The sequence below is a fragment of the Crinia signifera genome, chromosome 6 (assembly GCF_055691185.1).
Source record: "Crinia signifera chromosome 6, ASM5569118v1, whole genome shotgun sequence".
In the NCBI taxonomy this organism is placed as follows: Eukaryota; Metazoa; Chordata; class Amphibia; order Anura; family Myobatrachidae; genus Crinia; species Crinia signifera.
The window spans coordinates 4866297-4883476 of NC_139222.1; the positions used below are offsets into that span (position 1 = coordinate 4866297).

The 17180-nt window shown below is 48.9% G+C and overlaps 2 protein-coding genes across 5 annotated transcripts in view; one reads left to right on the plus strand and one right to left on the minus strand.

The window, feature by feature from the left end:
• LOC146009857 (uncharacterized) overlaps positions 1-17180 on the minus strand; it is a 426052-nt gene that overhangs the window by 135631 nt on the left and 273241 nt on the right. The gene's annotated exons all lie outside the window — the stretch shown is intronic.
• The window catches only part of LOC146007356 (uncharacterized), an 83342-nt gene that overhangs the window by 17610 nt on the left and 48552 nt on the right, over positions 1-17180 (plus strand). The window contains exon 5 of the mRNA XM_083145705.1: positions 10075-11045. Within this exon, the coding sequence (XP_083001831.1) occupies positions 10075-11045 (971 nt within the window). The remainder of the gene's footprint in view (positions 1-10074; positions 11046-17180) is intronic.

The window sequence follows — 17180 nt, forward strand, 5'->3', positions numbered from 1 at the left end:
GATCTGACCAGTCTCCTCTCCGCAATCTCTGGTGTATCTCATACATCAGGAGCCATCAGCCCCCTATTATACTCCTGCTCTCCCCCTCACATCATGTCACTGTGTGCTACCAGCCCAGAGATCTGACGAGTCTCCTCCCCACACTCTCCGGTGTATCTCATACATCAGCAGCCATCAGCCCCTATTATACTCATGCTCTCCCCTCACATCATGTTACTGTGTGTTACCAGCCCAGAGATCTGAGCAGTCTTCTCCCCGCACTCTCTGGTGTATCTCATACATCAGGAACCATCAGCCCCTATTATACTCCTGCTCTCCCCTTCACATCATGTCACTGTGTGTTACCAGCCCAGAGATCTGACCAGTCTCCTCCCTGCACTCTCTGGTGTATCTCATACATCAGCAGCCATCAGCCCCTATTATACTCCTGCTCTCCCCTCACATCATGTCACTGTGTGTTACCAGCCCAGAGATCTGACCAGTCTCCTCCCTGCACTCTCTGGTGTATCTCATACATCAGCAGCCATCAGCCCCTATTATACTCCTGCTCTCCCCTCACATCATGTCACTGTGTGTTACCAGCCCAGAGATCTGACCAGTCTCCTCCCTGCACTCTCTGGTGTATCTCATACATCAGCAGCCATCAGCCCCTATTATACTTCTGCTCTCCCCCTCACATCATGTCACTGTGTGTTACCAGCCCAGAGATCTGACCAGTCTCCTCCCTGCACTCTCTGGTGTATCTCATACATCAGCAGCCATCAGCCCCTATTATACTCCTGCTCTCCCCCTCACATCATGTCACTGTGTGTTACCAGCTCAGAGATCTGACCAGTCTCCTACCCGCACTCTCTGGTGTATCTCATACATCGGGAACCATCAGCCCCTATTATACTCCTGCTCTCTCCCTCACATCATGTCACTGTGTGTTACCAGCCCAGAGATCTGACCAGTCTCCTCCCCGCACTATCTGGTGTATCTCATACATCAGGAACCATCAGTCCCTATTATACTCCTGCTCTCCCCATCACATCATGTCACTGTGTGTTACCAGCCCAGTGATCTGACCAGTCTCCTCCCCGCACTCTCTGGTGTATCTCATACATCAGGTGCCATCAGCCCCTATTATACTCCTGCTCTCCCCCTCACATCATGTCACTGTGTGTTACCAGCCCAGAGATCTGACCAATCTCCTCCCCGCACTCTCTGGTGTATCTCATACATCAGGAGCCATCAGCCCCTATTATACTCCTGCTCTCCCCCTCACATCATGTCACTGTGTGCTACCAGCCCAGAGATCTGACCAGTCTCCTCCCCACACTCTCCGGTGTATCTCATACATCAGCAGCCATCAGCCCCTATTATACTCCTGCTCTTCCCTTACATCATGTCACTGTGTGTTACCAGCCCAGAGATCTGACCAGTCTCCTCCCCGCACTATCTGGTGTATCTCATACATCAGGAACCATCAGTCCCTATTATACTCCTGCTCTCCCCATCACATCATGTCACTGTGTGTTACCAGCCCAGTGATCTGACCAGTCTCCTCCCCGCACTGTCTGGTGTATCTCATACATCAGGTGCCATCAGCCCCTATTATACTCCTGCTCTCCCCCTCACATCATGTCGCTGTGTGTTACCAGCCCAGAGATCTGACCAGTCTCCTCCCCGCACTCTCTGGTGTATCTCATACATCAGGAGCCATCAGCCCCTATTATACTCCTGCTCTCCCCCTCACATCATGTCACTGTGTGCTACCAGCCCAGAGATCTGACCAGTCTCCTCCCCACACTCTCCGGTGTATCTCATACATCAGCAGCCATCAGCCCCTATTATACTCATGCTCTCCCCTCACATCATGTTACTGTGTGTTACCAGCCAGAGATCTGACCAGTCTCCTCCCCGCACTCTCTGGTGTATCTCATACATCAGGAGCCATCAGCCCCTATTATACTCCTGCTCTCCCCCTCACATCATGTCACTGTGTGTTACCAGCCCAGAGATCTGACCAGTCTCCTCCCCACACTCTCTGGTGTATCTCATACATCAGGAACCATCAGCCCCTATTATACTCCTGCTCTCCCCCTCACATCATGTCACTGTGTGCTACCACCCCAGAGATCTGTCCAGTCTCCTCCCCGCACTCTCTGGTGTATCTCATACATCAGGAACCATCAGCCCCTATTATACTCCTGCTCTCCCCCTCACATCATGTCACTGTGTGTTACCAGCCCAGAGATCTGAGCAGTCTTCTCCCCGCACTCTCTGGTGTATCTCATACATCAGGAACCATCAGCCCCTATTATACTCCTGCTCTCCCCTTCACATCATGTCACTGTGTGTTACCAGCCCAGAGATCTGACCAGTCTCCTCCCTGCACTCTCTGGTGTATCTCATACATTAGCAGCCATCAGCCCCTATTATACTTCTGCTCTCCCCCTCAAATCATGTCACTGTGTGTTACCAGCCCAGAGATCTGACCAGTCTCCTACCCGCACTCTCTGGTGTATCTCATACATCGGGAACCATCAGCCCCTATTATACTCCTGCTCTCTCCCTCACATCATGTCACTGTGTGTTACCAGCCCAGAGATCTGACCAGTCTCCTCCCCGCACTCCCTGGTGTATCAGGAGCCATCAGTCCCTATTATACTCCTGCTCACCCCCTCACATCATGTCTCTCTGTGTTACCAGCCCAGAGATCTGACCAGTCTCCTCCCCGCACTATCTGGTGTATCTCATACATCAGGAACCATCAGTCCCTATTATACTCCTGCTCTCCCCATCACATCATGTCACTGTGTTACCAGCCCAGAGATCTGACCAGTCTCCTCCCCGCACTCTCTGGTGTATCTCATACATCAGGAGCCATCAGCCCCTATTATACTCCTGCTCTCCCCCTCACATCATGTCGCTGTGTGTTACCAGCCCAGAGATCTCACCAGTTTCCTCCCCGCACTCTCTGGTGTATCTCATACATCAGGTGCCATCAGCCCCTTTTATACTCCTGCTCTCCCCTCACATCATGTCACTGTGTGTTACCAGCCCAGGGATCTGACCAGTCTCCTTTCCGCACACACTCTGGTGTATCTCATACATCAGGAGCCACCTGCCCTTATAATACTCTATTTACACCGGCTTTTTTTCCTCGGTCGGCTCTGGGATCAACCCGTGTCTATTGCTGGTGTGAAAGGGTCCAGGGCCAAAATCCTGGGAGCTATGCCGCGGCATTTCAACTCTATCGTAGTGTTCATTCTAGCACCCGCCATCTTTGAAAACCCATGCAGTTCCTGTTCCCTGCCTGGGGTGTCGCTGTCTGCTGTGGTGTTTCTAGCACAGGTCTGGTTTGCATATCAGTGCTGATATACAGACCACACTGTGCTAGAATCACTACAACAGACAGCGACACCCCAGGCAGGGAACAGGAACTGCATGGGTTTTCAAAGATGGCGGGTGCTAGAATGAACACTACTATCGGGATTACTCCCGAGATCTACCTGGTGAACTGGCCAGTATGATTGGTTTAGGGACATATCCCTCCTTCCCGGGTTGCTTCCGCTGATGCTGATTGGCTAAGTTGGGCAACTTCCTGTTGTTGTGATTTTTCAGAGACGCGCAGAGGCATCACCCAGCGCGGAAGAAGACACTGTGCAAGCTCTGTGGCACAACAGAACGCAGCATTGCTCTATAACACCTGGAAGCCTGCAATGTCTTGGACAAATGAGGAGGTGAGGGAGCTTCTGTACATAAGAGGGAAAGCAGAGATCCGGAGCCAGATGACGGGCACTGTCAAGGATGCCCAGATATACCGTACAATTACCAAGTACCTGGCATCACGAGGCATCATTCGTAGCCAGCAGCAAATTGTCAATAAGCTCAAAGGACTCAAGAAACACTATAACCGTTTCCATGACCTCAACCAGAAACTGGGCGGGCCCGAAAGGCGTGACTGGATGTTCTATGACCAGTGCGCCAGAGCTTTTGGCAACGCTGCCCTCGGTGACTCCATCAGCCAGTCACCCCCCAGGTCTGCCACTCCCTCACCCTTTGTGGTTGATGCTGAGATGCAGTCCATGGACAGTACCCAATGTGGCCGAACATCTCCGACACAATTCGCGGATGACCCTATCGACCCCGATCCGGACTCATGCTCCAACCGTGTTTATGACGGCATACCCGGCACCAGTGCGGACGCTGTAACTGACCAGGAGAGAGATGTGGACGGGGCACGCCAGGCAGTTCACCCGCGCGCTAATAGTAAGTATTTGTGCTTGCTTACCATAATTAATGTCCAAAGCACCCACATTCCAATACACATTAATGCTGCACTATACGCCACCATAAGCGCCCGCGGGAAAGTTTAGTGTCACGAAGTGTATCAAGCGCAGGTGGGAGGAGGCCACAAACACGTACGGTCACACCACTGCTTTTTCTAATGCCCTTTTCTGCTTCTTTTACTCCCCTTGCAGTATACACCGTTCCCAAGAGGAAGCGCAAAGTCACTAACGTAGAGCTCGCTGCACGGACAATGACCAAGGGGCTCGTTGAAGAACTGCACAAGATGGAGAACAACATGCAGCAACATGAGGATGCCCGCCAACTCCGTTTTATAGAGGCGGAAAAAGAGCTGCAGCAATCCTTCATAACGCAGATTATGGGACACCAAGAGCGCATCATGTGTGACTACCAAGACCGGCAATTCCAGTTCCTGGAACGCATCTTGCCCCGCATTCAGTGTACCAACATGCACCCAACTATCCAGGGCCCTACTGTATCTGAGCACAGTTATTCTCCATATTCTGGAGGTCTCTACCATGAACACACTAACCCTCAAGCACCGTCTCCTGAATAAACTGATACGGGCATTTGCAATAGCCAATGTTTGGCTTGGACTTTTTATTGAACTTTGATAGTTTTGGCCTGTTATAAGGTCCCAACTTTCATGTTATGGGGGCGGGGGGGGGGGAGGTTGGCTTTTTAGGGTTTGATATGTGTTCCCCACATGTTATAATTTTGTTCCTACAAATAACATAGTTGTATGCTTTATATGCCTGTGCCTTTAGCAGGTTAGTTTTTGTACAAGTAAAACAAAAATGAAACTGTACAAAGTTTTTGTTTGCCATTATTAACATGAGTAATCGTAGCATCTCATTAAGGTGGGTACAAATGGTTTCCCTAATGAGTTCGGCGTTAGAGGAATGTTGCCACTCAATGGCCGCTAAGTCTACACTTACAGTGTGGCACAGTCCCTACTACATGCGGCTGAAACTTCAGGTCCACGTCATTCGCCTTCATGAGGCAGCGCCAAGTCCTTTCAGGTGGCCAAAGGCATTCTCCACCACCATCCTTACCAGAATTTATGGTCAACCACAGCCTGTAAGACGATGGAATGCTATCCTTTCCGGTTATAATAATCAGCAGGGTTGTCACACGAGGGGGGAAATGATAGGAATATGGGTCCCATCAATGGCACTGACATACTAGGGGTAAACACGCCACACAAAGCTGAGGATGGAGTCATCTGTCCTTGCGGTAAACAGATAAAAATTTTGTATAGGGAATCCACAATAGCCTCCGTCACCTGGTGTCCCAATACTGCAGATAGTGGAGATCCCAACATCAAACAAGCAGAAGATTGTGTGGGACTCTCCTGGCGTAGCATACCATGCCATCGCAATCGCCAGTATCATCCTTAGCTGGATGGGTGCCCGGTAGTTGGTGGTCTGCATCGTAAGTGCTGGGGTGAGTAGGTCCAGCAGGTAGTCAAAGGTAGCACGCGACATGTGAAAGTGTGTCATCCACTGCTCATCTTGATAAGCCTCTACAGTCTCCTTGAAAACATCTCCATGAGGGTGGTCTCTGACCCACGTTCTTCGCTCGCTCGTGGTACTAATCCGCATAACCGAAGCCACGGTCTGCAAATGCTGGCGTTAGGTCCTGGCCCCCTCTGCCAAAAACAGTGATCTCCTCCTCCAGGTATAACTCTACACCAGGGCTGGGCAATTGCGGCCCTTCAAATGTTGATGAACTACACATCCCAGCATGCGTTGCATCAGTTTCAGCATGGTCACATAGCAAAGCATCCTGGGATGTGTAGTTCATCAACATCTGGAGGGCCGCAATTGCCCAGCCCTGCTCTACACTATAGAGCACAGAGTCAGAAGATGCATTCGGATCTCACTTGCTGAGTCCAACATCAGTAAAGCCCAAGCAATATGAAACACATGCATGCACAGTGGTACTGCATCGGCCATGATTGCTGCAATGAGGTGAGCAGGCCCGCTCTCCCTGTTCACCTCATCTTTGTGTGCTTAAAAAGGCCATTTCTAATGATCGTTCAATAAAATGCAGGTTCATACCAGGTTCAGTATGAAAGGTGCCGACTCGGGACATCCAACCCTACATGACCCCAGGACCATATTCCCAGGTTGGACCCTGCATTTTTAGGATGAAGTGGGTACTCTTGCCCACCACCAACAACTTCATGTCACTGTGTGTTACCAGCCCAGAGATCTGACCAGTCTCCTCCCCGCACTCTCTGGTGTATCTCATACATTAGCAGCCATCAGCCCCTATTATACTCCTGCTCTCCCCCTCACATCATGTCACTGTGTGTTACCAGCCCAGAGATCTGACCAGTCTCCTCCCCGCACTCTCTGGTGTATCTCATACATCAGGAGCCATCAGCCCCTATTATATTCCTGCTCTCCCCTCACATCATGTCACTGTGTGTTACCAGCCCAGAGATCTGACCAGTCTCCTCCCTGCACTCTCTGGTGTATCTCATACATCAGGAGCCATCAGCCCCTATTATACTCCTGCTCTCCCCTCACATCATGTCACTCTGTGTTACCAGCCCAGAGATCTGACCAGTCTCCCCGCACTCTCTGGTGTATCTCATACATGAGGAGGTATCAGCCCCTATTATACTCCTGCTCTCCCCCTCACATCATGTCACTGTGTGTTACCAGCCCAGAGATCTGACCAGTCTCCTCCCTGCACTCTCTGGTGTATCTCATACATCAGGAGCCATCAGCCCCTATTATACTCCTGCTCTCCCCCTCACATCATGTCACTGTGTTTTACCAGCCCAGAGATCTGACCCGTCTCCTCCCCGCACTCTCTGGTGTATCTCATACATCAGGAGCCATCAGCCCCTATTATATTCCTGCTCTCCCCTCACATCATGTCACTGTGTGTTACCAGCCCAGAGATCTGACCAGTCTCCTCCCCGCACTCTCTGGTGTATCTCATACATCAAGAGCCATCAGCCCCTATTATACTCCTGCTCTCCCCCTCACATCATGTCACTGTGTGTTACCAGCCCAGAGATCTGACCAGTCTCCTCCCCGCACTCTCTGGTGTATCTCATACATCAGGAGCCATCAGCCCCTATTATATTCCTGCTCTCCCCTCACATCATGTCACTGTGTGTTACCAGCCCAGAGATCTGACCAGTCTCCTCCCTGCACTCTCTGGTGTATCTCATACATCAGGAGCCATCAGCCCCTATTATATTCCTGCTCTCCCCTCACATCATGTCACTGTGTGTTACCAGCCCAGAGATCTGACCAGTCTCCTCCCCGCACTCTCTGGTGTATCTCATACATCAGGAGCCATCAGCCCCTATTATACTCCTGCTCTCCCCTCACATCATGTCACTGTGTGTTACCAGCCCAGAGATCTGACCAGTCTCCCCGCACTCTCTGGTGTATCTTATACATGAGGAGGTATCAGCCCCTATTATACTCCTGCTCTCCCCCTCACATCATGTCACTGTGTGTTACCAGCCCAGAGATCTGACCAGTCTCCTCCCTGCACTCTCTGGTGTATCTCATACATCAGGAGCCATCAGCCCCTATTATACTCCTGCTCTCCCCCTCACATCATGTCACTGTGTTTTACCAGCCCAGAGATCTGACCCGTCTCCTCCCCGCACTCTCTGGTGTATCTCATACATCAGGAGCCATCAGCCCCTATTATATTCCTGCTCTCCCCTCACATCATGTCACTGTGTGTTACCAGCCCAGAGATCTGACCAGTCTCCTCCCCGCACTCTCTGGTGTATCTCATACATCAGGAGCCATCAGCCCCTATTATACTCCTGCTCTCCTCCTCACATCATGTCACTGTGTGTTACCAGCCCAGAGATCTGACCAGTCTCCTCCCCGCACTCTCTGGTGTATCTCATACATCAGGAGCCATCAGCCCCTATTATACTCCTGCTCTCCCTATACTGTGATTCCAATTCTATTGAACGAGGTTAGACCTTGTGTGACGGTAAGTGTGATCCTCCCCGTGCACTTTCCTATTAGGGACATTCATTTCAGTGTCCTAAAGTTATATGTATTCCAACAACGACAACCACCTTTGTTATTATATTACATTCTGGGTTTATGATTGGATGGGACGATGGAAGGTCACAGGTTACATGAGTACATGTCGTTTCCTTTGGCAACCGAACCAGAAAATATCTGCTAAAAATGCCAGGGCCGTAGTCGAGGAATATAAATCACTTGAGGTCTTGCAGGCAATTGAAGCTTAGTTAAATATTTTTTATAGCGTGGCTAGCGCTGCGAGCCACCGAGCCCGAAGCGTGGCGAGCGGATGCGTAATACATTTTAAGTAATCTGTGTCCCCTCGCGGGGCTTGCCACGCTATATAAAATCAACTCTATGCCCACTTGGATAGTGGGGAAATGAACAGGACCATTTTAATATTGAACCCAATGGAAAATCGCGTCGATCGCATCGAATGTGATTTGGTCGCGATGCAATCGACGCAATTTTACCGGAAAATCGCGTCCATCGCATCTGATTGTATACCTTAAGTTAAGGCATACAATCAATCGCATCGGGCGCCCAGATATTACACAAGTTCCGGCTTGCGTTTTTGTGGATATTTTGCACATCTCTTAGAGTAACGTTTGCACTCAAAGGGTTAATCCCTAAACTAATCTTACCTGTGCCACCCTGTCCTCCTGCGTCTAAGTGGGTATGAAGGGAAATGCCCTATTGATCCAGTGGAGGAATGCCGCTACCTTGGCTAACCCAGTTTGTGATGGCTGAGCATTGGTTGAGACCACCCGACTTGCGGGGTTAGCAGAAATGTTTGTTCCAGTCACCTCAGCCATCATCATCCTGTGTAGCCTAACTGTTGCCGAGCTCTTCTGGGTCCACTTGCCCTATATCAGCGACTTTGTAGTCAGGTCTATGATTAACCAATCATACCAAACAGGTGATAGTGATCATCATTTTCATATGTAGGTCGAAACACATTCATTATCAGAAACAGCGGTGTAGGAGGCTTAAAACTGGGTGAGGAACAGCCAAACTCTGCTACAAAGGTGAAGTTGTGGAAGATAGCTTCATGTCACAGGCCATACACCATGGCAAGATTGAGCCCAGCAACAAGGCACAAAATAGTTATACTGCATCAGCAAGGTCTCTCCCAGGCAAAGATTTCAAAGCAGACTGGGAATTCAGTATGTGCTGTTCAAGCTCTTGAAGAAGTACAAAGAAACGGGCAACTTGGAGGGCTGTAGATGCAGTGTTTAGCCAAGGAAGTCTGGTGTAGAATGAAGGCGCATCATGCTTACATTCGGCATGTTGACTTGAGTTGAAGGTCTTGGCAGCATACAGACACATAAGCACTGCCCCCAAAATGACTTCATACATTTTACAGAGATATGTACTAAAGGGGGCCAAGAGTATGAGTAGACTTCTCTGACATAAAACCAGTCTTTTCGGGATGTAATATTCTTCTTATGATTGTATTGAACTGAGTAGCTGGACTCTTGGACAACATCATCATGGTAGTAGGGGTGGTTCTCTACCGAATTTAGAGAACATTAAGATTAATGCTTCAAATGCGGCTAAGCCTAACTCCAGGACCTCGGTGGTAGAGTGTCAATAGTCTCCTGAACATTGTAGTTCAGGCCTGGTCAATCTGAAGCTCTCCAGCTGTTGTCCCAGCATGCCCTGCCAGATTGTCTATTAGGGCACAGGCATGAGGTCTTTGTTACATAGAACTGTAATACTCCTATACACCATCTTTGTGTTTTATCCTCCGCAGTTGGACACCTCAACAGGAAGACGTCAGAGGAACATCTCCGCTTCTCTTCAGATGGTGAAATTGAAGACGCTCAAGGAGAAAACTCGACTACACGTCGTTGGGAAATTTCTCCTGAGTCCTCAGATATTGGTCCATCTACTGCAGCTCATAGAGCCGATAAGACAAGCTCTATACATACAGTAAAGACTATAACCCATCAGCCAGCTGGGGCAGGAGAGCAGCCTTTGTCATGTCCCGAGTGTGGGGATTTTTTCACCCAAAAAGGACATCTTATTATACATCAGAGAGTTCACACGGGAGAGAAACCATTTCCATATTCTGAATTCTGGACACATTTACCTGGGAAATCACCCGTGGTCAAGCATAAAACAAATCAAAAAGAAAGGAAAAGTAAATTTCCATGTTCTGAGTGTGGGAAATGTTTCACAGAGAAATTTCATCTGGTTGCACATAAGAATAGTCACAAAATTCGGAAACTGTTTCCATGCACTGAATGTGGGAGATCTTTTAAACAGAAACCGCATCTTGATGTACATCAGAGAACTCACACAGGGGAGAAACCATTTATGTGTTCTGAATGCGGGAAATGTTTTACACAGAAATCCGCTCTTGTTACGCATGAGCGTAGTCACACAGGTGAGAAGCCGTATACATGTTCTAAGTGTGGGAAATGTTTTACTCAGTCATCAGATCTTGGTAAACATAAGCGAATTCACACAGGTGAGAAGCCATTCACATGTTCTGAGTGTGGGAAATGTTTTACACATAAATCATATCTCATTACACATGAGCGACGTCACGCGGGTGACAAGCCACATAAATGTTCTGAGTGTGGGAAATCTTTTACCCAGTCATCAGATCTTGTTAAACATAAGAGAACTCACACTAGTGAGAAAACATTTCCATGTTCTGAGTGTGGGAAATGTTTTACATGTAAAGCTTATCTTGATAGACATCAGAAAATTCACAAATAAATAATTTCCGTGAGCTGATAAGAAGCCTCAATAAATACTGATATTCTTGTCTATTGTGGGAATATATTAATTTTCTGAAAATAGCAATTGAATAATAAAATAACAGAAATGAACAAAAATAAAATGTCAAGTTTAATAACCATGTTTCAACGGTATTATTGTCTTATTTTGAACACAGGAGATTTTTACTCCAGGACTCACCAGTGTATATATGTTACAATTTGTTCATTTTAACCCTTTAAGTTCCAACATCTCCGTGAGAGGTACAAAATATCCGCTAAAAAATGCCAGCGTCGCTCACATTTGTTATATAAATTCAAGTAAGAAATGTTGAGTAAGAAAAGGTTATTTCCTATATAAGGTACACATTACAGGTCATTATGATTAATTAAAATGTTTCCGAGTTAGTTTGGGATTTGACGTAAGATATTAAACATGGCATGGGGTAATTTTGTTAGTTGCATTTACCCTCTGAGGTTGATTTGGGAACTCCTTCTCTACCCGGTAGATATAGTCATACTTACCCACACGTACCCGTAAGCCTCCAACCATATACCCCCAGGATTACTGAGTTATGGGCAACAAGACAAAACTTTAAATGTATAGTAACTTATTGTAAATGACTATCCCCAGACATAGGTGGTGTGAAATAGTCGGATCACATTGTCATATAGAGTCTTATGTACTTAAAAACTTTCAGCAATGTACCAGAGGTTACCCTGGGGTCCTATACAAGTGGTGGCGATTAAGACGGGGTCCAAAGATCCAACCAAGATGGAGTCTCTTTGGCAAAATACATCTTTAGAAAAGGCAAATCAGACATCATGACTGATTGGACAGTTCATGGTCTACTCTGGATTACACTGAACAGGTACACAAACTACCTTGCAAAGGTTTTTGAATACCCCCATTTTTGTCTTAATTTCTCAATGTAAAAGAAGAAAACAAATTAACAATTGTAGAGAAAACTAAATCACAATTTGGAGGGTTCGTCTGAACACTGTTGGAGAAGTTCCCACCAATGTGTTCTACTTCTAGGTTGCTTCGCTTCCACCCTTACATCTTGGATTCTTCCGGCTTTTCCATGCTTTGAAGCCAAAGGGATTTTCCTCCGACGTAGCTGTGACATAGCGTGCACTTATGGTTTGGGTCGTTATCTTGCGATTTGATGAAACAATAGACTGCACTGAACTCAAGTTTGGTTACCCTCAGAGGCGTTACGCTTGGTCCGGCCAGTTTCCAAACTTTTTGGTTACCGTGGGAAAAGTAGGGTGTCTCAAAGCCGGCTAAATACTCAAATTCCCGACAAACCGGAATTAAAAATGTGGAAACCGGAAGAGGTCGCTTGGAGCGGATACCAGAGAATAGGGGGGATGAGGAATTTATTGTCCATTGCGATGGCCGACTCAGCACGGAATCTGGAAAAACTCTTTAGTACTTGCCGGGTTTTGGCTGGCCGGGGTGAAGGGTGGAACTTTCCAATTCCAGGTGTCATCTCACCAAAGGGATTGTGGTGCCATCCCATAGGAACTTACCACATTTCTCAAACGATCCTTGTAGCTCTTCTCGGATAGACTCACAAGACCATTCGTGGTAGAAACACAATTAAATTCAGTGTGTTGTTGAAAGCAATATATATATATATATATATATATATATATATATATATATATATATATATATACCATACACAAAAGAGATGTCACTCCGGGTCTTAGGTGAAAAGTGCAAAAGCTTTACTGTAGAATGTCTACGCCGTTTCGGGACTCGCCCGTCTTCAGGACATGCACCGAGCGTAACTCGGCGGGCTGTCACTAGCACACATTCGGTGCGCTAGTGATACATTAGGATAAACGTAATTTCTGCACTTAACGCTGGTTCATCTGCCCCATTATTTATGACTCCTATCTGTCTTGCCTGTCATGGGTTTATTTCAGCTTGTGTTGGTATTGACTCTCTGGTGGCCTCCAGTGGTGAGTCTGTGCCATTTCAGCCCAGTCACCTGTGCATTAATTATGCACAGGTGTGATCTCATCAGCCCTGCTAGCCTGGAGTTCACAGCTGCTCTAATTACCAGAGGCCTTGATAAGGCATCCTGACTTGTGCAACCCTGCCAGTCATAGCCTTTAGCTCAGAGCTCCCAGCCATAGTTCTGTGTGCAAGCTTGTGCTGTCTCAGCGTCCTGGACCCTGTGTTGCCTCAGTCCCCGGTGTGTTCCTGACCCCTGGATTATCCTTGTCGTGTCTCCTGGTGTCCCAGTGCAGCTGCAGCCTGTCCTTCATCTGTGGTTCTCCATCTTCCCAGATAAGTCAGGGGTCTCCCTGCAGTCACACTACTCCCAGTATTTCTGCGTTACCACCTGCATACTGCTTGTAGTCCCGCACTGCTGGGTAGTGCAGCCCCCCCGTAGTTGTGCACCCCAGTGCGGTGAACTTGGGGTTTAGTTGTCATTGTTTGTACCATCCCTGTGCATTGTTGCGCCTACACCGTGTATTGTCGCCATAGTTACCGGTGCATTCATATATATGTAGTGTGTCATCTCCTGAGCATTGTTGCTCCCCTGGGGACTCTGGGGGTTCCCCGTCCCTTGTTGGGCTTTGGTTAGTTTTCCCCTTGCTTTCTCCCTGCCTTGACAGATGCGTTGTCCCTCATAAGACCAGGCGGCATCGAGGGCGGAGCTGGCATAACCAGCTCCGTTGAACGCGGCTGTTATTGGTGAAGCCTAGCACCGCACGCATCCGTCAATCACAGCTAGAGGCAAAGGAGTCAGGGTTTTGGTTTGGGGATATCCCCACAGTCCTACAGGCTTATCCTAAGCAGCGGGTAGCTCCTCCCATTCTCATATATTGGAAGAATACAAAGTTCCCAGTAATACATCAATGAGGGAGTAGAGCAAGAATGTCCAAACTGTGGCCCTCCAGCTGTTGTGAAACTACATGTCCCAGCATGCCTTGCCACAGTTTTGCTATTAGGGAATGCTAAAACTAGGCAAGGCATGCTGGGATGTGTAGTTTCACAACAGCTGGAGGGCCACAGTTTGGACATTCCTGCTCTACTGCCTCATTAATGTATGTCTGGAGTAGAGGATTTGATGACTATATTTGTCCTCATACTGGTGCGGGATCTTTGTTTTGGTGTGTGTGAATCACAGATATTAGTCCCTAACAGTACGGAAGTTCCCAGCCATGGCCCACAAGACACACTAACCGTCCAGGATAAAGAGAGTGAAACATTACCAGTGGAGGGAGTAACCCAGGTACGGCATGTTTCCCTATTCATCTGGAAGCTGAGGGAGACTCCTGATTATATGGGCGGTCCCCCCGCACCCACGGAAGAGCAAGTGTATCTCCCACATTCCACCCACTTTCTAGTGAAGCACTGAGGATGGGGAGGAAATCACTGGAACTGCAGTTCAGGACAGGGGTAATTGACAAGAATCACGTCATTTGCCGCGCACACCCACCAGCAGACGCTCAGTATTTGTGGTGAGGATGGAGCCTAAACCGGCAAATACCCCCGAAGTAACATCACTTCCACTCTGTGCTGCTGTGAGACCCCCTCTGTGCTACTGTGTGAGGCCCCTCTGTGCTGCTGTGAGACCCCCTCTGTGCTACTGTGTGAGACCCCTCTGTGCTGCTGTGAGACTTCTCTGTACCACTGTTTGAGGCCCCCTCTGTGCTGCTGTGAGACTTCTCTGTGCTGCTGTGAGATGCCTCTGTACCACTGTGAGGCCCCCTCTGTGCTGCTGTGAGAACCCCTCTGTGCTACTGTGTGAGAACCCTCTGTGCTGCTGTGAGACATCTCTGTGCTGCTGTGAGATGCCTCTGTACCACTGTGTGAGGCCCTCTTAGCTGCTGTGAGACCCCCCCTCTGTGCTACTGTGTGAGAACCCTCTGTGCTGCTGTGAGACTTCTCTGTGCTGCTGTGAGACTTCTCTGTGCTGCTATGTGAGGCCCCCTCTGTGCTGCTGTGAGACTCCTCTGTACCACTGTGAGACCCCCTCTGTGCTACTGTGTGAGACCCCCTTTGTGCTACTGTGTGAGACCCCTCTGTGCTGCTGTGAGACTTCTCTGTGCTGCTGTGTGAAGCCCCGTTTGTGCTGCTGTTAGATGCCTCTGTGCTGCTGTGTGAGGCCCCCCTCTGTGCTGCTGTGTGAGGCCCCCCTCTGTGCTGCGGTGAGGCCCCCCTCGGCCTCTGTGCTGCTGTGAGACCCCCTCTGTGCTGCTGTGAGACTTCTCTGTGCTGCCATGTGAAGCCCCCTTTGTGCTGCTGTTAGATGCCTCTGTGCTGCTGTGGCAGGCCCCCCCTCCCCTGTGCTGCTGTGGCAGGCCCCCCCTCCCCTGTGCTGCTGTGGCAGGCCCCCCCTCCCCTGTGCTGCTGTGGCAGGCCCCCCCTCCCCTGCTGTGGCAGCCCCCCCCCTCCCCTGTGCTGCTGTGGCAGGCCCCCCCCCCCTCCCCTGTGCTGCTGTGGCAGGCCCCCCCCCTCCCCTGTGCTGCTGTGGCAGGCCCCCCCCTCCCCTGTGCTGCTGTGGCAGGCTCCCCTCCCCTGTGCTGCTGTGGCAGGCCCCCCTCTGTGCTACCATGTTAGGACCCCTCTGCTGCCAGGAGGCTTCCTCTGTGCTGCTGTAAGAGAGCCCCCTATGTTGGGGGTATTGTACACATGATATAGGACATGTAACATGTATGTAGTATGACATAACACACACAACATATACAATGATATCTGCGCTGGAACAGCAGCATACCACACATCACCATCAGCCTCCTTCATCTCTGTAATATCTGTTGCCCCTATCCAATATGTCCGCACAGGCATCAACACAGTTGCTGTGAAAACGCGCATGCGCAAAACCAGGTATTTGTGTAGACAAAGATACCCTCGGTATAATTATTACATCTCTGCCCCTATCCAAGATGGCCACCGAGGAATCACGGGTCTCTGCAGTACCACGCATGCTCAGTTCTGTGTCTGTCAGTGTATCCTGTAAATCACTAGAGGACGAATTGTTAATACAAACTGTTTATAATTCATCTCTGCCAGAAACTTTGGCGGCCATTTTCCTGTGGGTTAAATACAACAAAAGAGAGGAGAGAAGTGACAGGCGGCCATTTTATTAAAGTCCTAATAATATACCTGAAATAATAATGTCTGTAATTGTGACGTCATCACTCACTGACTGATTCCTCCTCCCGGTTGTATCGAGGTGATGTATTATATATCGTTATCTTATTATTATATAGGGGAGAGGGGACGGTACAGCGATATATGATGGGGATAACACAGCTCCCGGCACACGCTGATATGTGGTGTTATTATATAGGGGAGAGGTGACGGTACAGCGATATATGATGGGGGATAACACAGCTCCCGGCACACGCTGATATGTGGTATTATTATATAGGGGAGAGGGGGCGGTACAGTGATATATGATGGGGGATAACACAGCTCCCGGCACACGCTGATATGTGGTGTTATTATATAGGGGAGAGGGGACGGTACAGTGATATATGATGGGGGATAACACAGCTCCCGTCACACGCTGATATGTGGTATTTATTATATAGGGGAGAGGGGACGGTACAGCGATATATGATGGGGATAACACAGCTCCCGGCACACGCTGATATGTGGTGTTATTATATAGGGGAGAGGTGACGGTACAGTGATATATGATGGGGATAACACAGCTCCCGGCACACGCTGATATGTGGTATTATTATATAGGGGAGAGGGGACGGTACAGTGATATATGATGGGGGATAACACAGCTCCCGGCACAGGCTGATATGTGGTATTATTATATAGGGGAGAGGGGACGGTACAGTGATATATGATGGGGGGATAACACAGCTCCCGGCACAGGCTGATATGTGGTGTTATTATATAGGGGAGAGGGGACGGTACAGCGATATATGATGGGGGATAACACAGCTCCCGGCACACGCTGATATGTGGTGTTATTATATAGGGGAGAGGGGACGTTACAGTGATATATGATGGGGGATAACACAGCTCCCGGCACACACTGATATGTGGTGTTATTATATAGGGGAGAGGGGACGGTACAGCGATATATGATGGGACTAACACAGCTCCCGGCACATGCTGATATGTGGTATTATTATAGGGGAG